The sequence below is a fragment of the Bos javanicus genome, chromosome 29 (genome assembly GCF_032452875.1).
Source record: "Bos javanicus breed banteng chromosome 29, ARS-OSU_banteng_1.0, whole genome shotgun sequence".
Taxonomy (NCBI): Eukaryota; Metazoa; Chordata; class Mammalia; order Artiodactyla; family Bovidae; genus Bos; species Bos javanicus.
In genome coordinates, this window is record NC_083896.1 from 38,851,578 (window position 1) to 38,873,161 (window position 21,584).

Here is a 21,584-nt window from a genome sequence, read left to right on the forward strand (position 1 = left end):
AAATGTCAAACCTCTGACCTAATGCTTTGGTCAAAGTATAAAAGAAAACCTGAAGCTTGAAATAAACATGTAGTTCCGTACTTTGAGTCAGAGGATAAATCATTGTCTGCAGACACCGCTCACCCCTTCAGGCTGATTCCCTGGCTGCTGGAGCTGGACTCCGGCGCACAATGATAGTGGGAGACTTTAATACCCTACTCACACCTATGGCTAGATCAACTAAACTGAAAATTAACAAGGAAACACCAATTTTAAATGATAAAATAGACCTGTTAGACATGATTGATATCTATAGGACATTTCATCCCAAAACAATGAACTTCACCTTTTTCTCAAGTGCACACAGAAGCTTCTCCAAAATAGATCACATTCTGGTCCATACATCTAGCCTTGGTAAATTCAAAAAAAATGAAATCATTCCAAGCTTCTTTTCTGAACACAATGCAGTAAGATTAGATCTCAATTACAGGCGAAAAACTAATAAAAATGCCAACATATGGAAGCTAAACACAGTGATGAATAACCAACAAGTCACAGAAGAAATCAAAAACAAAATCAAAATATGCATAGAAACGAATGAAAATGAAAACAAAACAACCCAAACCCTGTGGGACACTGTAAAAGCAGTGCTAAGGAGAAGGTTCAGAGCAATACAGGCATACCTCAATAAACAAGAAAAAGTCAAATAAATAACCTAGTTCTACACTTAAAGCAACTAGAAAAGGAAGAAATGAAGAGCCTCAGTGTTAGTAGAAGGGAGGAAATCTTCAAAATCTGGGAAGAAATAAATGCAAAAGAAACAAAAAACTATAGCAAAAATCAAAAAAGGCAAAAGCTGATTCTTTGACAGGATAAATAAAATTGACAAACAATTAGCCAGACTCAACGAGAAACAAAGGGAAAAAAATCAAATCAATAAAATTAGAAATGAAAATGGAGAGACCACAACAACACAGAAATACAAAGGATCATAAGAGACTACTATCAGCAATTACATGCCAATAAAATGGACTACTTGGAAGAAATGGACAAATTCTTAGAAAAGTACAACTTTCCAAAACTGAACCAGGAAGAAATAGAAAATCTTAACGGACCCATCATAAGCATGGAAATTGAAACTGTAATCAGAAATCTTCCAGCAAACAAAAGCTCAGGACCAGACGGCTTCATAGCTGAATTCTACCAAAAATTTAGAGAAGAGCTAACACCTATCCTACTCAAGCTCTTCCAGAAAATTTCAGACAAAGGTAAACTTACAAACTCATTCTATGAGGCCACCATTATCTTACTACCAACCCCTAACAAAGATGCCACAAAAAAAGAAAACTACAGGCCAATATCACTGATGAAAACAGATGCAAAAATCCTTAACAAAATTCTAGCAATCAGAATCCAACAACACATTGAAAAGATCATACATCATGACCAAGTGGGCTTTATCCCAGGGATGCAAGGATTCTTCAACATCTGCAAATCAATCAATGTAATACACCATATTAACAAATTGAAAAATAAAAGCCATATGATTATCTCAATAGATGCAGAGAAAGCCTTTGACAAAATTAAAAATCCATTTATGATAAAAACTCTCCAGAAAGCATGACTAGAAGGAACATACCTCAACATAAAAAAGCTATATATGACAAAACCGCTGCAAACATTATCCTCAATGGTAAAAAATTGATAGCATTTCCCCTAAAGTCATGAACAAGACAAGGGTGCTCACTCTGACCACTATTATTCAACATAGTTTGGGAAGTATTGGCCACAGGAGTCAGCACAGAAAAAGAAATAAAAGGAATCCAAATTGGAAAAGAAGAAGTAAAACTCTCACTGTTTGCAGAGGACATGATCCTCTACATAGAAAACCTTAAAGACTCCACCAGAAAATTACTAAAGCTCAACAATGAATATGGTACAGTTGCAGGTTATAAAATCAACACACTGGATCAGAAAAATCAATATAGTGAAAGTGACTATAGTACCCAAAACAATCCATAGATCCAATGGAAACGCTACCAAGCTACCAAAGGTTTTTTTTTTTTTTTTTTCCCCCCACAAAGCTAGAACAAATAATTTCACAATTTGTATGGAAATACAAAAAACCTCGAATATCCAAAGCAATCTTGAGAAAGAAGAATGGAACTGGAGGAATCAACCTGCCTGACTTCAGGCTCTACTACAAAGCCACACTCATCAAGACAGTATGGTACTGGCACAAAGACAGAAATATAGATCAACAGAACAAAATAGAAAGCCCAGAGATGAATCCATGCACCTATGGACATCTTATCTTTGACAAAGGAGGCAAGAATATACAATGGAGAAAAGACAATCTCTTTAACAAGTGGTGTTGGGAAAACTGGCCAATGACTTGTAAAAGAATGGAACTAGAACACTTTCTATCACCATACACAAAAATAAACACAAAATGGATTAAAGATCTAAATGTACAACCAGAAAATATAAAACTCCTAGAGTAGAACATAGGTAAAACAGTCTCCGACATAAATCACAGCAGGATGCTCTATGACCCACCTCCCAGAATATTGGAAATAAAAGCAAAAAGAAAACAAATGGGACCAAATCAAAATTGACAGCTTCCGCAGAACAAAGGAAACTATAAGCAAGGTGAAAAGACTGCATTCAAAATGGGAGGAAATATTAACAAATGAAGCAACTGACAAATAATTAATCTCAAAAATATACAAGCAACTCCTGCAGCTCAATTCCAAAAAAATAAACGACACATTCAAAAAATGTGCCAAAGAACTAAACAGAAATTTCTCCAAAGAAGACATACAGATGGCTAACAAACACATGAAAAGGTGCTCAACATCACTCATTATCAGAGAAATGCAAATCAAAACCACAGTGAGGTACCATTTCATGCCAGTCAGAATGACTGCTATCCAAAAGTCTACAAGCAGTAAATGCTGGAGAGGGTGTGGAGAAAAAGGAACCCTCTTAGACTGTTGGTGGGAATGCACACTAGTACAGCCACTCTGGAGAACAGTGTGGAGATTCCTTAAAAAACTGGAAATTGAATGGCCATACGACCCAGTAATCCCACTGCTGAGTATAAACACCAATGAAAACAGAATCGAAAGACACACGTGTTTGTTAGCCATCGTGTTTGTTAGCCATCTGTATGTGTTCTAGGGAGATATGTCTGTTTAGTTCCTTGGCCCACTTTTTGATTTGGTCATTTATTTATCTGGAATTAAGGTGCAGGAATTGCTTGTATATTTTTGAGATTAGTTCTTTTCAGTTGTTTAATTTGCTATTATTTTCTCCCATTCTAAAGGCTGTCTTTTCACCTTACTTATGGTTTCTGTTGTTGTACAGAAGCTTTTAATTTTAATTAGGTTTCATTTGTTTTCTTTGCTTTTACTTCCAATATTCTGGGAGGTGGGTCATAGAGGATCCTGCTGTGATTTATGTTGTAGAATGTTTTGCCTATGCTTTCCCTAGGAGTTTTATAGGTTCTTGTTGTACATTTAGATCTTTAATCCATTTTGAGTTTATTTTTGCGTATGGTGTAAGAAAGTATTCTACTTTCATTCTTTTACAAGTCATTGGCCAGTTTTCCCAACACCACTTGTTAAAGAGACTGTCTTTTCTCCATTGTATATTCTTGCCTCCTTTGTCAAAGATAAGTTGTCCATAGGTGCGTGAATTTATCTCTGGGCTTTCTATTTTGTTCCATTGATCTATATTTCTGTCTTTGTGCCAGTACCATATTTTCTTGATGACTATGGCTTTGTAGTAGAGTGTGAAGTCAGGCAGGTTGATTCCTCCAGTTCCATTCTTCTTTCTCAAGATTGCTTTGGCTATTCAAGGTTTTTTGGTTTTTTGTTTTTTTCCCGTACAAATTGTGAAATTATTTGTTCTAGCTCTGTGAAAAATACCATTGGTAGCTTGATAGGGATTGCATTGAATCTAACAAACACATGAAAAGTTGCTCAACATCACTCATTATCAGAGAAATGCAAATCAAAACCACTATGAGGTACCATTTCACGCCAGTCAGAATAGTAGCTATCCAAATGTCTACAAGCAATAAATACTGGAGAGGGTGTGGAGAAAAGGGAAATCTCTTACACTGTTGGTGGGAATGCAAACTAGTACAGCCACTATGGGGAGCAGTGTGGAGATTCCTTAAAAAACTGGAACTAGAACTGCCTTATGAACCAGCAATCCCACTACTGGGCCTACGCACTGAGGAAACCAGAATTGAAAGAGACATGTGTACCCCAATGTTCATCGCAGCACAGTTTATAATAGCCAGGACATGGAAGCAACCTAGATGTCCATCAGCAGATGAATGGGTAAGAAAGCCGTGGTGCATATACACAATGGAGTATTACTCAGAAATTAAAAAGAATGCATTTGAATCAGTTCTAATGAGGTGGATGAAATTGCAGCCTGTTATACAGAGTGACGTAAGCCAGAAAGAAAAACACCAATACAGTATACTAACACATATATATGTAATTTAGAAAGATGGTAACTATAACCCTGTATTCAGGGCAGCAAAAGAGATACAGATGTATAGAATAGTCTTTTGGACGCTGTGAGAGAGGGCAAGGGTGGGATGATTAGGGAGAATGACATTGAATCATGTATATTATCATATGTGAAATGAATCGCTAGTCCAGGTTTGATGCATGATACAGGATGCTTGGGGCTGGTGCACTGGATTGACCCAGAGGGATGGTATATGTAGGGAGGTGGGAGGGGGGTTTAGGATGAGAAACACGTGTATACACATGGTGGATTCATGTCAATGTATGGCAAACCCATACAATATTGTAAAGTAATTAGCCTCCAAATAAAATAAATAAATTTACATTAAAAATGGGTAATTTACATGCTGGTGGGTGAGGACACAATTAGACTTGGTGCAATTTGAGATTCAAGCATTGTTCCCTATAATTCAAACCAATACAATCAACTTTCTGCAGAAAACTGGAAGGGTATCACCTATACCTTCCTACAGTTCTCTGTATGTAGCTCTGTCCTGTGAACTCTAACTATATAGTCATAAATCTCTCTTCCTGCGGAGACTGTTTGTCTGTGCCTAGGTACAACTTCCATGTATGTGTTTGAAACTATTTCTAGAGTTGGGGCAGTTGTAGAACTTTCCTTGCTTGCTCCTCACGTCAGGAATCTGTTCTCTGCTGCCAGATATTAGATGCAAAACAGTGCTCTTTCATTTGTCCTTCCTACTTTGGAGTTATTAGTGGCAGGAGGATAAATGTGTCCTTTAATCTTTTATGTCGACTAAAATGGAGGTCCCCCTGCAGTTAGAACTCACTGAATGCCTTGTGAATGCTAGGTACTGACTTCTGTGCATGGGTGCAAACTTGATTGGGGATATATGTTGGGGCCATAGCGAGCCCCAGTCTTGCTGGAGAAACATGCCCATTACAAATAGTATTTGCTATGTGGTATGTTCTGTCCAGTTCAGTCGCTCAGTCATGTCAGACTCTTTGCAATCCTGTGGACTGTAGCACGCCAGGGCTCGCTTGGCCACTCCTGGAGCTTGGGCAAACTCATGTCCGTCTGGCGATTCCATCAAACCATCTCATCCTCTGTCATCCTCTCTCCTCCTGCCTTCAATCTTTCCCAGTAACAGGGTCTTTTCTAATGAGTCATTCTTCACATCAGTTGGCCAAAGTATTGGAGGTTCAATTTCAGCTTCGGTCCTTCCAATGAATATTCAGGATTGATTTCCTTTAGGATGACTGGGTGGATCTCCTTGCAGTCCAAGGGACTCTCAAGATTCTTGTCCAATACCACAGTTCAAAACCATCAATTATTCATTGCTCACCATTCTTTATGGTGCAACTGTCACATCCATACATGACAACTGGACAAATCATAGCTTTGATTATACTGAACTTTTTCAGCAAAGTAATGTCTCTACTTTTAAAAAAATTGTAAAATTTTGTCATAGTTTTTCTTCAAATGAGTAAGCATCTTTTAATTTTATGACTGCAGTCATCATCTGCAGTGATTTTGGAGCCCCTGAAAATAACATCTCTCACTGTTTCCATTGTTTCCCCATCTATTTGCCATGAAGTGATGGGACCAAATGCCATGATCTTCATTTTTTGAATGTGAAGTTTAAATCAGATGTTTCACTCTCCTAATTCACTTTCATCAGGAGGCTCTTTAGTTTCTCTTCAATTTCTGCAATGAGGGTGTTGTCTTCTGCATATCTGAAGTTACTAATATTTCTCCCAGCAATCTTGATTCCAGCTTGTACTTCATCCAGTTGGGCATTTCTCATGATGTACTCTTCATATAAGTTATATAAGCAAGGTGACAATATACAGCCTTTGCCTACTTCTTTTCCGAATTGGAACCAGTCTTTTGTTCCATGTTCAGTTCTAACTGTTGCTTCTTGACCTGCGTACAGATTTCTCAGAAGGCAGGTAAGGTAGTCTGCTATTCCCATCTCTGTAAGTTTTCTACAGTTTGTTGTAATCCACATAGTCAAAGGCTTTTCATGGTCAATAAAGCAGAAGTAGGTGTTTTTCTAGAATCCTCTTGCTTTTTCTATCATCCAACGAATGTTGGCAATTTGATCTCTGGTTCCTCTGTCTTTTCTAAATCCAGCTTGAACATATGGAATTTCACAGTTCATGCATCATTGAAGACTTGCTTGGAGAAATTACTTTGGTAGCATGTGAGATGAGTGCAACTGTGTGGTAGTTGAACATTCTTTAAAATCACCTTTTATGAGGATTGCAATGAAAACAACCTTTCCAGTCCTGTGGCCACTGCTGAGTTTTCCACATGTGCTGGCATATTGAGTGCAGCACTTTAACAGCATCATCTTTTAGGATCTGATATAGCTCTACTGCAATGCCATCACACCCACTAGATTTGCTCTTAGTGATGCTTCTGTAGACCTCTTTGACTTCGCATTTCAGGATTGTCTAGCTCTAGGTGAGTGATCACACCATCGTGGTTATCCTGGTCATTAATATCTATTTGTGCAGATCTTCTGTGTATTCTTTCAACCTCTTCTTAATACATTCTGCTTCTGTTAGGTCCATCCTGTGTCTCTCTTTTATTGTGCCCATCTTTGCCTGAAACATTCCCTCCGTATCTCTAATTTTCTTGAAGAGATCTCTGGTTTTTACCATTCTAATGTTTTCCTCTATTTCTTTGCACTGATCACTTAGGAAGGCTTTTTAAAAAACTCTTCTTGCTATTCTTTGGAACTCTGCATTCAGATGAGTATGTCGTTCTTTTCTCCTTTGCCTTTTGCTTCTCTTCTTTTCTAAGTTATTTGTGAGGCCTCCTCAAGCAACCATTTAGCCTTTTGCATTTATTTTTCTTTGGGATGGTGTTGATGTGGTATGTAAAGATCGAAAAATGAAGATCATGGCATCCAGTTCCATGACTTCATGGCAAATACCAGGAAAAACAATGAAAACAGTGACAGGTTTTATTTCCCTGGGCTCCAAAATCACTGTAGATAGTGACCACAGTTGTGGAAAAAAAAAAAAAAAAAAGACGCTAGCTCCTTGGAAGAAAAGCTATGAAAAACCATACAGCATACTAAAAAGCAGAGGCATTACTTTACCAGCAAAGGTCTGTATAGTCAAAGCTATGGTTTTACCAGAAATCGTGAGTGGATGTGAGAGTTGGACCATAAAGAAAGCTGAGTACCAAAGAATTGATGCTTTTAAACTGTAGTGTTGGATAAGACTCTTGAGAGTCCCGTGGACTGCAAGGAGATTCAACCAGTCCATGCTAAAGGAAAAAAGTCCTGAATATTCACTGAAAGGACCAATTCTGAAGCTGAACCTCCAATACTTTGGCCTATTGATGGGAAAACTGACTCATTAGAAAAGACCCTGATGAAGGGCAAGATTAAAGACAGAAAGCAAAGGGGAAGACAGAAGATGAAATTGTTTGGTGGCATCACCGACCTGATGAACATGAGTCTGAGCAAGCCCCAGAAGTTGGTGACGGACAGGGAAACCTGGCATACTGCACCCCATGATATAGGAAAGAGTTGGACATGACTGAGAGACTGAACTGAACTAATGTACAGAAGATATTAGGGAGCAGGCAGAAGTCTTTGGGGTCTGGTCAAGCCTGTGGCCCTGGTGGGAGTGGTGTAAGATTTAGGTGGAAGGGGAGGCTTCCCATCCTCTGGTACAGGTCCTTGAATCCAAGGCAAGGAGCACAAGATTTTGAATGTGTTACCAAATATTGTTTTCTAAGAAAACCAAAAAAACTGCTTTCTGCAGGAGTGAGAACTTTGAGTCTTTTGTCTCAATTTTACTGAGGGATGTGGAAGGAATCTGGAGTGGGCTGAGTCTGCAAAATTTAGGTGACCACCTGCTGGAAGGCCAGGCTTATGGCAGACATTCTGCACTAGGTGGAAAACAAATCCAGAGAAAAAATGTCTCTTCTGGAGTGTACATGCCAATGTATCACATTGTTTCAGTAGATCAGTTCAATGGTGTTTTGGGGCAAGCAAGAAATGCATGATGGGTGGATTGCTTTTATGAATTCCTGTGGGTAGTTAGATGACTAAATGTTTGGTTACTTAATTGCATGGTTGGAATTATGCTTGGGAAAGAAAACTCCATCAGGTCCACACATATTTTGACATTAAACAGCAAGCATAAGATGATTACTAAGGCAACTATAGGTAATTTAAACATGAGGGGCCAAATGGGGAAAGATTCACTTAACAGGCTGAGATTGGACTGTACAGGTTGCCATAGTTGTTGCTATGAAAAATAGCCATAACAGCTACTTCTTGCTACGCTGGAGATGTGGTAAACTGACAAGAGAGCAAGAACTTTTACAACTTTCCTTGCAGTGTGATTTCAGGGGAGAAGCAGTTGACAAGGAAAGGCTGACTGGTAAAGCTGAGGAAGGGAGTAATCTGAGACAGTAATAATTAGCTCTTTTGTGAGCCCAGAAAACAGAAGCATAGGCTCAGTCAGAGTTCTGGATCAGGGTTCAGAAACATCAATATTTAGCCTTGCGGATGGCAGCCATAACCTCTAAACAGATTTCCTTCTCCCAGGCGGCAGAATAATTCATATTTGTTCCAGACTCAGGAACCCAGAAAGCCCTCTCAGGGCCACTTGCTCTTTTCAGGCACACATGCAATCTAGAAGCTGTAATCATCATCATAGTGCCTATTTTCCAGATGAGAAAACTGAGGTCAAGAGACTTAATCAAGCTCACATAGCTAAGCATGTGAAAAGCCAAGCACAAACCCCGGGTAACTGTACTAAAATTGTATGTTTTTGATCCACACCCACTGGGAGTGGTGGGTTGTGATCTGGAAGCAATGCTTAGGCAGAAGCAAACAATATTCATATTTAAATCGAAGAAAGTAAGGAAAACCACTACAACATTCAGCTATGACCTAAATCAAATCCCTTATGATTATATAGTGGGGATGAAAAATAGATTCAAGGGATTAGGTCTGGTAGCCTGAAGAACTGTGGATGGAGGTTTGTAAAATTGTACAAGAGGTGGTCATTAAAACCATCCTCAAGAAAAACAAATGTGAGAAGGCAAAGTGGTTTCCAGAGGAGGACTTAAAAAATAGCTGAGAAAATAAGAGAAGTGAAAGGCAAAAAAGAAAGGGAAAGATATACACAGTGCAATGCAGACTTTCAGAGAATAGCAAGGAGAGATAAGAAAGTCTTCATAAGTGAACAGTGCAAGAATTAGAGGAAAACAAGAGAATTGTAAAGAGTATAGATCTTTTCAAGAAAAGTGGAGATACCAGAGGAACACTTCATGCAAAGATTGGCACAATAAAGGACAGAAAAGTCAGAGACCTAACAGAAGCAGATGAGATTAAGAAGAGGTGGCAAGAATGCACAGAAGAACTATACAAAAATGTTCATAATGACCGGGATAGGGATGTTGCTGGGGTCACTCACATAAAGCCAGATACTCGAGTATGAAGTCAAGTGGGCTTTAGGAAGCATCACTACAAGAAAAGAAAGGGAAGGTGATGAAATTCCAGCTGAGCTGTTAAAAATTCCTAAAGAATGAGGCTGTAAATGTGCTGCATTCAATATGTCAGCAAATTTGGAAAGCTCATCAGTGACCACAGTGCTGGTAAAGGTCAGTTTTCATTCCAATCCAAAAGAAAGGCAATTCCTAAGAATGTTCAACCTATCATGCCATTGTGCTCATCTCACTTGCTAGCAAGATAATGCTCAATATCCTTTAAGCTAAGTTTCAACAGTACATGAACTGAGAACTTCCAAATATACAAACTGGTTTGAGCAACCAGAGATCAAATTGCCAACATTCATTGGATCATAGAGAAAGCAAGGGAATCCCAGAAAAAACATTTCCATCTGCTTCACTGACTATGCTAAAGCCTTTCACTGTGGACCACAACAAACTGTGGAAAATTCTTAAGGAAATGGGAGTACCAGATCACCTTACATTTCTCCTAACAAGTCTGCATGTAGGTCAAAAAGCAGCAATTAGAATCAGACATGGAACAACTGAAAGATTTAAAATTGGGACAGGAGCATGACAAGGTATACATTGTCACTCTGGTTATTTAACCTATATGTAAGATACATCATTCAATATGCTGGTCTGGATAAATCCCAAGCTAGAATCAAGATTGCTGGGAGAAGTATCAAGATCCACAGATATGAAGATGACACTACCCTAATAGCAGAAAGCAAAGAAAAACTAAAGATACTTGCGATGAGGAAAGGAGATGAAAAAACTAGCTTAAACTCAACATTCAAAAAACTATTCACAAAAAGATACTCAATATTCACGGCATCCAGTCTCACCATTTCATGGCATATAGATGATGGAAAAGTGGAAACAGTGGCAGATTTTATTTTCTTGGCCTCTAAAATCACTATGGACCTTGACGGCAGCGACAAAATTAAAACACACTTGCTCCTTGGAAGGAAGAAAGGCTATTAAAAACCTGCACAGTGTATTAAAAAGCAGAGACTCACTTTGCTACAGAGGTCTATAGAGTCAAAGCTATGGTTTTTCCAGTAATCAGGTACAGATGTGCGATCTGGACCATAAGAAACAGTGAATGCCAAAGAATTGAGCTTTTTGAACTGTGATGCTTGAGAAGATACTTGAGAGTCCTTTATACAACAAGGAGATCAAACCAATCTGAAAGGAAATCAACCTCTGACCACTGCTGTCTCAGCTGAGGCACCTACTGAGGGCCTCCAGGGGGAAAGAATGGATGCTTCCACTGCAAAAGTGCCTAACCATGGCAGCTCCAAGCATACAGTTTGTAGCCCCACCCATGGAGAAGCTCAGAAAGGCTGAAGGCTATGTGTTCCCTGGGTCTCCTAATACATGCGTTGCATTCTCCCCAGCAGCATGGAGGCCAAGGGAGGGGCATTCTGGGCCCTGGAGGAGGGGGATGGCTCTGGGATCCACTGGGGCCACCACTTACCAAGTAGGACTGGAAAGGACAGAGCAGGCATATGTGGCAGAGAGCTGGTGACTGGGGTGTGGGAACAAGAGGGAATCTGCTCTGCATGAAGTACCTCACCCACAGTCCCCTGGAGGAGAAGCCCAGTGATAAGACCATCTGAGATGGGACAAAGAGAGTCTATTTCATTACCCCTTATAATTCCTCTGAATGAGGAGGGGGTGGAGTTGGTGGATCATCACAAACTCTTCGAGGGCCTAGACCATCTGCCAGTCGCTATCCTTGGGGGTGCCCCTCCCTAGCTTCAGTTATGTAGTTCTGGAGGAAATTGACAATCATGTGTGCTGCCTGGTCATGGCCTAAGACCATGTAAAGCCAGTGATAAGACCCCATCTTCCTGCCAGGGTGGCTGATCTAGGGCTGTACATGTGATCTGAGGTGGGTCATTCAGAGAACACCCTTGAACTATGTCTGCAATCTTCTTTCCTTACTAGGTGATGCCTTCAGGATTTAACACCCTAGGCCAGGTAGCTTGGACTCCCTCACTAGGTGTAGAAGCCTTAAGGAAGAAAGTTGCCAGGCTAAGACCACCAAAGAAGTGCGAAGGGAAAGAGCAAGAGTGAGAGAGAATTGATGACTTCTAATTTATTGGGTTCAGTCACTGAGATCTTTGTATTTGCTCTGATTCTTGTGTCCTGGATTCCCAGAATCATTTCAATGAGTCTCCCTTTTCCTTGAAGCCAGTTGGAGTAGGGCTTCTCTCAATTTTGATTCAGACTTGGTTCTAGATCATTCACTCTCAGACACAAACAGGGGCAACCATTTGTTTCAGCACCATTAAGAGTGAAACCGTTTATTCTTCACTGAGAATAGGGTGTACAGACCACCAAATACATTTCACCACCATCCTGGGCAGGAGTGCCCTAGTGTGAGTGAGTGTGTGTTAGAAGCGGCCTTACTGATTCTTGAACCACTCCAAGCATTTACACTGCCTGTGCCAGGCCAATCCTGCCATTTCCTCGATCAAAGACCGAGAAATACACCCTCAGGAAGGCGTCACCCAGGAGCCAGGTCTCTGTAGATGAACTGAATCGTTGCTTTTTAAAGGCGGTATAGCAGCGGCCTCTAGAATCCTGGGGGAGTCAGAGACACACACCAGTCAGCATGAGCCCTTACCGGTGACTCCTCCCAGTATCCAGACCCAGCACAATTCTTTGTTTTATTTCCCTCTTTTAGTAAGTATCAAGGGGTTTTCTCAGCAGCAGAGGATATGAGAGTTCATCCAAAACCAAAGAGGTCCAAGACATGAGGTTGTCATGAGGAAGGATGTGGTGAGTGGAGGACTAGGAGTTGGGGAAACAGAGGAATGAAAAACAACAAAGTCCTACTGTAGAGCATAAGGAACTATATTCAATATTCAGTGATAAACCACATGAAAAACATATATATATATATTTACGTGTATAACTGAGTCACATTGTTGTGCAGCAGAACTTAAGACAACACTGAAGATTAGGCACACTTCAATATAATTTTTTAGAAAAGAACAGACGTGTCCCTAGTTCCCCTTTCTCCCTGTTTCTTTCCTTCTGACTCCTGCTCCTTGTTTTCTCTGCAGAGAATGCTGGTTCTCCTCCTGCATCCCCACAATCTGTACTTTATTTAAAAACTTTATTTTGTATTGGAGTATAGCTGATTAACAATATTATGAGTTTCAGGTGGACAGTAAAGGGACTCAACTTTATGTATCTGAGTATCTTGGTCCCAAAGACACCCCTCCCATCCAGGCTGTCATAAAACTGAGCAGAGTTCCCTGTGCTACAAAGTAACTTGTTGTTGGTTATCCATCTTAAGTAGAGCAGTGCCCACAACACGTTCTTGAAGACTTAACTCAGCAACACTGAGCAGCCTCCTTTGGCCCACACTCACCCTCTTTGGCCACTTCAGGCCTGGTTGGGTAATGTACTCTTGTTTCCCATCCCCACTGGTCAGTCTGTAGCCCTCATCACCCCTAGTAAGTTCCCAGTGCCCCAGTGCAGACCACCTTGAGATGCCATTTGCATGGAATCCAGTGCAGTTCTGCCTAGAACCAAGCAACCCTCCATATGGCTCAATGAGTTTGTGGTTTTAGAATTCCTGAAATTCCCTCTCTTCCTCAAAGCCTTCTTTGAGCCCATCAGCCTGCTCTGAACTCTCACAGGGAGCTGACATGAAGCCTCCACCCTGTGCTGAGGCTGAGCAGTCACTGTGAACCCTTTATTCTCCTTAGGATCCAACCTCCCCACAGAGGGGTCAGGTACCCCAACTCACAAAGGAGGCACCTGGCTAGAGCAAGGGGAAGATGAAGCCAAGAACTAGGCTGAGCATGTAATTTATCTACAAACCAAGAAAACTTCGAGAAAGGAACAGAGACTGTTAACTTATGCTAGGACAGCACACTGGGACTGTCCCCAGCCATTCTACTTGTAACATGGCCTATTTCAGGGACTGCTAGAGCTGAATTTCATGTTCATGCACCTACATGTTCAGAACTGAAGCTCTTTGAGGACTGAGGACCTTAGTGTTCCCCTCTCCTTGTGACTCCCACCATGCCATATGGTGTGGCATCTCCACATTTATTTCAGGAAAATCAGTGTCCCACACAGCCCTTTACTCTCAAGTGACTGGATTTGTCCGAGGCACTGGCCCAGCCACAGGGCTCAGCAGCATCTGCAATGGTGTGACATGGCCTCCAGAGGGCGCCCTCCTCCCAGCAGCAGCCCAAGGGTTCCTGCAAGCTCCAGTTTGAGAACCAACCCTCAGAATTGTCCCCTCACCTTGAGAATGTAGGCTCGAGCTGGCACTGGGTAGTTGATGCCATTGATGGTGAAGATAATAGAGGGCAGGGTATTGGCCACAGAACAATAAACGTAGTGCTGTTAGAGACAGAGGGTGAGAGGTTGGCCCGGGAGATCCGTGTTGTGTATGGAGACTGGGAGTGACCCTGGGGCATGACCCTTCACCTTGGAACCCCGTGGCGTGGCACCAATGAGCTTCTGTATTTTATTGACCAGTTTTCTTGGGCCTTTTATCAGTGATGTCCCAGTGTCAACAACAGCCTCGCAGCCGTCAGAACAAGCAACTACCTTTGTTTTCATGGAGATGCTGAGAGACAATGGAAGAAAGCAGACATCAAGGTCACTCTGAGTCTCCCCAGAGTTGTCCCCTTCCCGACTGTCTAGTAAACAGCTTCGTTTCTGGTCCTCTTTTCCTTTCCTCTCAACACAGCACCTTTCTTGACATCCTCGAATGCACTACTTGAATACACCAGGATATTTTTTACCTTTACACAAGCTGGTCTTCCTTCCTAGAAGATTCTACTCCCCTTTGACTAGCAAATTACTTCTCATCTTCCAGAGTCCAGTTTAATTGTATTGTTTTCGGGAAGTCTTTCCCCCGGTGTTTATCAGTCTCCTGTCTTGGTCAATCTCTGTAGATCCTTTCTCATGTCTGCTGCTGCTGCTGCTGCTAACTCACTTCAGTCGTGTCCAATTCTGTGAGACCTCAGAGAGGGTAGCCCACCAGGCTCTGCTGTCCCTGGGATTTTCCAGGCAAAGTACTGGAGTGGGTTGCCATTGCCTTCTCCTCCTCATGTCTAGCATGTACCAAAGTCACAATTCACTATGTGGGCAGGTCGCATCATGTATATCTGCCTTCTTAGATGTGAGGGCGAGTTTTATTCTCCTTGCCTCCCTAAAGTGTCTGACACACAGTGAATGCCCAATGCTTGTGTGTTCAATGAGTGAATGAAGACTGAGAAAACAATAAGAAACATCCAGAGAGCTGTACCTGGTGGGGAACAAATAATGGGTCAACTACAGTGTGAAGATGGAGATCTGCAGGGGCAGCAGATTCTCAGAGTAGGGGGAGAGAGGGGCTCCTCTGGGAGAGGGTGTCTCCCAGCACTGCTCCTACAACCAGCTCAGACCCTGAGACCCTTGTCAGGAAATGCATGACTAGCCCACAGAAACACCAAAGGATAGATCAGCTTTTGTCTGAGAGTGTCACACAGAATCCTATCAATTATGTCTCTTGTCCTCAGGGCACTCCTGGATCCCACCTTCCAGATTCTCTGTTATAGACCCTGTCCCACTGTGTGCCCAAGAACGTGGGTTGTCTTTTTTATAAGTTGCTTTCACATCTTAAGACTGCAGCCAAGCTCTCTTTACTGCTTGGTAGCTGCTCCCTAAGAAGACCAGTTTTCCCCATTTTCTCAGGAATGTCCTTGTTTTTAAAATGACATTTATCTGTACTGGGAATTTCCTACATCCTAGGTAGCCCTGGACAGTCGGTCATCTTATCATAGCTTTGTTCAGGCTGGTGAAATTCTCCCTGATCCTCTGTTCACCACACTGTAGAATCCTCTAACCATGCTCCCCACCTCAAAGGCACTGGGTGCAGCCCTCTCCCATCTGCACAGACCTCTCTGGACCCTTTTAGGATGTTTGTCAGAGCCCTGGTCAGAAAGCCTGGATATTATTAACCCATGGGTTGTTTGTGTATTTATGGGCTTTTTTGTTTGTTTGTATGTGTGTTTGTATGTGTCTATGTGTGTGCTTATGTGTCTCTGACTAGCTATGCATGTTTTTATGTGTCTCTGTGTAGGTTTATATGTGTCAGCTTGTTTGTTTCCATGTGTCTGTGTGTCTTTCTGTGTCGTTGTGGGTGGTGTGTATGTCTGTGTGACTGTGTGTCTGATAATGCATTTGTGTGTGTCTGCCTGTGTCCATGTACAGTAGTGGGAGCATCACTTGGGCTGACCCTCAGAGGGAGGGTCATGTGTACACTCTGGTACACATGTGCTTACCCGTCCATGCGTACACTCCAGTCACCCTCTTCGATCAATGGTACCCAGTTGAGCTCTCCCTTGTAGTAGCGGTGGTCCACCCCACCAAACATCACCACACTGCCCTCCCGCTTTTTTCTGTAGAGAGAAGTGAGGAGGTGATCCTTGGAGGACAGTAACAACAGCACTGTCTGAGAGCTGTGCTTGTCCACCCATCAAGGCCCTAATAATGTCCCCATGTACAGATGCAGATATAGCTTCTAGGAAACATTGAGATCCAGACTGAGGTCTGTTACTGACTAATGAATGGCACAGAGGAGATTAGAAGCTGAATCACTTGACTGGGCTCCACCCACTGTGTTTTCTGAAGATGCCCTGGACCTCCAGCGACCTGAATGCTCAGACACCCTTAGAGGACAGGGGCTGAAGTGTTTTGGCTTTCTCCTTGACCAGCTTGTCATTTTTCAGGAAAATCAAAGAATGGCAATTCTAAGGGTATGGGCTCAGGTCACCTAGAATTGGCTCCACTGACCTGTGACCTCCACTGTCCAAAGGGCCCACACTCAGAAGGGACCCCACCTCTGCTCTCCCTGTCTTGAAATGCCTAATATTTCTTGAACAAGGGGTCCCATATTTTTGTGCCCCACACATTCATTTCTCAATGGCTCCATAAGTTGGGTATCTGGTCCTGGGCTCCCAGTGAAATGCTAATGAAGAAGGAAAGATATCCACCATTTTCCATATCCACCTTTTCCTTCCTTCCTTATCAATTTCATAAGCAAATCCTAATGCCTTTCCTTCAACTTGTTTCTTGTTGCCTTCCATCAGCCTTCCTCCTCACTCACCCCCCTAGACCAAGTTACTGGTCTTGAGCCCACAAGTAGGGTTGTGTTCCAATAAAATTTTATTTATAAAAGCCAGGGGTGAAGCCAGGTAGGGCCCTGGGGCCATAGTTATCCTGGTTTAGATCATCTCTCAGGATACTTCTTTATCAAGTGTTCTATTATTTTCATGCACCTGAAAGCATCTTACAGCTAATTTGGATAAAGTAATTGTCCATCTCAGACTTACTTGCTCAAGTAGAAGGCAAAAATAGGCTCAGAAATGGCACCTTCATTCTTTAGCTTGTCAAAGATGGGGATGGCTTCAGAGAAGGATTCGTCGGGGTAATTCAAGCCCAGGATGCCATCATAAGCTCTGCCCTTAAACCCGTATTCTGACACGCTTAGACCGAACGGCTGGTCAGTACTTACAAGGTCCCCAATCTGTGGGAGAGAAGAGTGTTCCCACTTACAGATACATGAAGTGGGGCTAGGATTGGGCTGGGGTGCCTTGCCATTAAATCCTCAGAGAAGAATTGAGGCTGTGCTCTGTCTTCAGTGGCCCATAGATGGTTAGACCAAATTGGGAGGAAAATTTGGGTTCCTTTTGAGAGAGGCTGTGAATTTGAAAAATCTGCCCCTCTGAAAAACACCACCTGAGTGAGTCAAATTGGCCTCCTGGCTTTGTACAGGTGGGACAACCAAGAGTCAGGTCAGGTCCCATTGGTGCCACCTTATGGACAAAACAATCAAGAGCAAGATAGCTTTCTCTTTGGCATCACTGTGACCTAATGACAGGAATGGACTGCATTCTCTGTAATGTACTATGGAGTATGCATCTGTCAAGGAAGACAGAAGCTGAAAACACAATCTTGCTTGCAGGGTTCTATGCAATTACTGCCTGGGGAATTCACTTTTGGGGATATGTGTATATTTCTGTAAGTGTGTATGAGAGAGAAACAGAGAGAGGGGAAGTACTCAAGTATTTTGGGGGAGGCAGGCCATAGGTTTATTAGAATCTCAAGGGTCCTCTAGATTGAGAACTCATTTATCAGGCCCCTTGACTTCTCAGGCCTCCAGTTTCCCACTCTGGATACCAGAAGCCCTTGACTGCCCCCAGGGTGCCCAGATCAGTTTTATCCTGTCCCCAAACACCCACAGCAACTTCAGTCCTGAAAAGCCAGCCTAACTCCAGCTTTTACCACATGTGTGCCCTCAGCAAGGCCCTTGCTGTCTGCACCTCAGTTTCCTCATATGTCTCATGAGCTAATCAGAGTAACTGCTGTGTGGGGTTGTTGCAGGATTAAACCAGTTATCACCTGAAAGTGGCTGGAACAGTCTGTGAATATAAAAGTGGGTGCTTTTATCATTTCTTCTTGCTCTCAGAAAAATGAACCTTGAACTGCTCATGGGCAGAGGAGCTTCAAGTCCACACCGCAAGCCACTCTTTGGGTTAGCTGATTTGCTTGCTCCTGTGTCACCACGGGCACTACCTCCCCAGAGACATGATCCTGTGGGTAAGATTGCCAATATCTATGGGAGTTAGGCTAGGAAGGATCCTGCAAGATGGTCCTGCATCTGTTTTACAAGCAGTGGTCACTCCATAGCCAGTCCTGACTCAGCATTTGTTACATTGTTACCCGAACTGTGTCATGAACAACAACTCCTCTCATTCTCCCAGATCCATAGGTGATGCTGAAGGTCTTATTGGTAGGCCGGAAGGTGGAAGACTGATGTTGTCTGAATCTAACGTGTGTAACTGTAGACACAAGAGATGAGTGTCATCAGGTGCCAAGGGTGGAAAACAGGGAGGCAGGGCAAGTGAAGGATGGTCTGGGTACAGGGTATCTGTACTCACTACAGTCTGGACTAGTGCAAAAGTCGGAGGGCACCCAAAAGTCAGATGAGCCTGTGTCAAAGACAACCTGGAATTCCTGTGGGGGTGTTCCAATGGTGATGTTACCCACGTACATTAACTACAGGGAGAAGGAGGGAGTGGGTTAGTGCAGAACTGTCTACCCTCTGTTCCCACACTGATGCCTCCCACTGGGTGTCACATATCTCTTAAGATCACTTTCTAACCACCTTGCATCTCACGGACTTTGGTCACAGAGGTGCTTGCATTTGATATATTTTTCCTGTGCTACATTGTATGCAGGATATTTACTCTATGACCAGGCTTTGAAGTGGTACCTCTTGCATGGAAAGCCCAGAGGCATAACAACTGGGCCTCCATGACCACTGGACACCCAGGGAATCCTGGTGCCTTCATTTGAGAAGCTCTGTCATCTCTTCAAACCCAGCCTTATCACCCCCTTCTCCAGGAGGTCCTTCTTGATCAACCCCAGCCACTCCCTCTAAACTCAGACCACATCCAATCAACACCACACAGGTGACCCTTTCATTTGACATGTATTTACTCTTTGACAACCTCTCAGGATGGCATGGGCATTCCTTAAGACAAAATAAGCCCTTTTCTAATCTAAAAACAGTAAGAACTGTGTTAGATTCTTATGGCCTTACATGGAATACAAGTTCAGTGAATTTTTACTATTGTTTTTCTTGCATCTGTGGAAACTGAATTCCTCTACCTAGGGATTCACAATTGCTTTGAAATTGGTTCTACCATTTGATCAGTGATGGTTCACACTTCATCTGTAACTGAGTGGCTCACTTACTTTGGAAGGAACAATCACCCTCAAACTAATGACACATATTTGACAAAGAAATGGATATTTACCTGCCACCTGTTAATTGCCAAACCCAGTCACAAAGACCAACAGTTGAGGATGAAAGTGCCTTCTCCTCTGGTTAGGGCCCCTGTTTTCCAGTGTCTCTGCCTCCTTCAGGAACCCCAACCCCAACATCCCACCTGGCACATCCCGATGAGCCCCATGCTAGGCTAGAGCACCAGGAGGCTCTATGGAGCACAATCCTCCCAAAATACTCACATCCTCGATGTTTCTCAGCGGGAGAGTAGTTAGATTTGAGCCACGAAAAGAAATCTTGGACAATCTGTTACCATGCTCCTTCAAGAAATTGTTCAGCATGTTTTTACCACTGAGGGTTTTTCTCATGGTCTTCACTCGCCTTAGAGGTATTCTTTTACCAAGCATTTGATGAAGAAAACAAAGAAGATGCTAGAATTAGCTGTTAGTGTTAAGGTATAACTGTCATTGTAATGGCCCTGTGTATTTTCTAATCATTTTTATCAGGTGCATTATTATCAGAATTTTATGCCTATAACCATGGCAAAGACATAGATTTGAATACAGGTTCTTTTCTGCAGTCTTTGGTAAGCCATATGACCATGTGGTGTCTCAGTCTCCCCTTTGGCAAAATTGTGGAATGTAACAAAAAAACAAAAAAAAACCACCTCCAAATAGAATATCTTGGGGATAAGTGAAGTGATGTATATAAGGTACCTGATTAATAGGAAGTCTCAACAATGACAGCCATTAGCATTGCTGTTGCCATCCCACACATCCCTTCTCATAGAACCTCAAGGAAGGAGGTAGAAGGGGGACTCTTATCCTCTTTTACAAGGGAGAAATTTGAAATGCAAGAGGTTTCTGAGTTTGGTCTGGTCACACTGCTTGTCAGATATAAAACAGTGTATATAAAACAGTGTATCTTTCTCCAAGTTGAAAGAGAAGAGAGATTTGAAAGAAGAATCCAAGATATAGAGAACAAGGAAGGGAAATTCAGAGGCTTGAGAAGGAAGTAAGAGTAAAATGAAAAATTAAAAGAAAACTACACAAAGAGAAATACACTCCCAGTGACTTCCAAAGAGATGGAGAGATAAATGATAGTGATACAGAGATGCAGACATAGACATATACACACTGAAGTAGAGAGGGAACAAAGAGGACATGTTGAATAAAATGGAGAAAAGTGCTATTCCACATGACCACATCGACATCTGCATAAACTGTGCACTGAACAGTTGCAAGGAGTTGTATTTTCAACAAGTCATGACATGACTGAACCCCAAGATTTGTGCAACCCAAATCTACACGAAGACCTTGGGATCCACAGTTCCTATAGCAAGTTACTTATCATAAGTAAGAGTTGAACTTTAAGACTCTTAGGGAAATATTCCATTCTCTTCTCAACCTGATGGGTGGAAAAATAATCAGATAAAAAAAAAAATCTGAGAAAGGAATATGATGTGACATACTGTCACTGTACTTACTTGACTATGCACTCTGAGAAGGCCACCAGCCCAAGGAGCACAACCCACTTCATGCTTCTTTCCTGGCTCCAAGTACTCAGGAAAGTTTAGGTTCTTAGCATGTAGTCTGACTGGGAGCCCTTAATTATATATGCTCTGACCTACACTAGTTTGCCCCTTTAGGCCACTAAAAGATCTGAAAAAAAAAAACACACACACACACACACACACACACACACACACAAAGCTCTTGATAAAATCTTTACCTTCATCAGTGTCCTTGGCGAGTGGACTTTGAAGCTTTTTAGAATACATAGAATTGACTGT

General features: G+C 42.2%; 1 protein-coding gene across 1 annotated transcript; it reads right to left on the reverse strand.

Annotated features, from left to right (window-relative positions):
* Positions 1 to 12,406: 12,406 nt before the first annotated feature.
* On the reverse strand, positions 12,407 to 21,372 carry LOC133241857 (pregnancy-associated glycoprotein 1-like). The gene is made up of 9 exons (XM_061407773.1): positions 21,279 to 21,372; positions 20,035 to 20,185; positions 18,942 to 19,059; positions 18,724 to 18,842; positions 17,334 to 17,527; positions 16,284 to 16,400; positions 14,440 to 14,581; positions 14,254 to 14,352; positions 12,407 to 12,570 (listed from the first exon to the last, which is right to left on the reverse strand). Exons 1-9 carry the CDS (start codon positions 21,329 to 21,331, stop codon positions 12,421 to 12,423), a joined length of 1,143 nt encoding a protein of 380 aa, XP_061263757.1. The 5' UTR covers positions 21,332 to 21,372; the 3' UTR covers positions 12,407 to 12,420.
* Between the last annotated feature and the right edge of the window lie 212 nt (positions 21,373 to 21,584).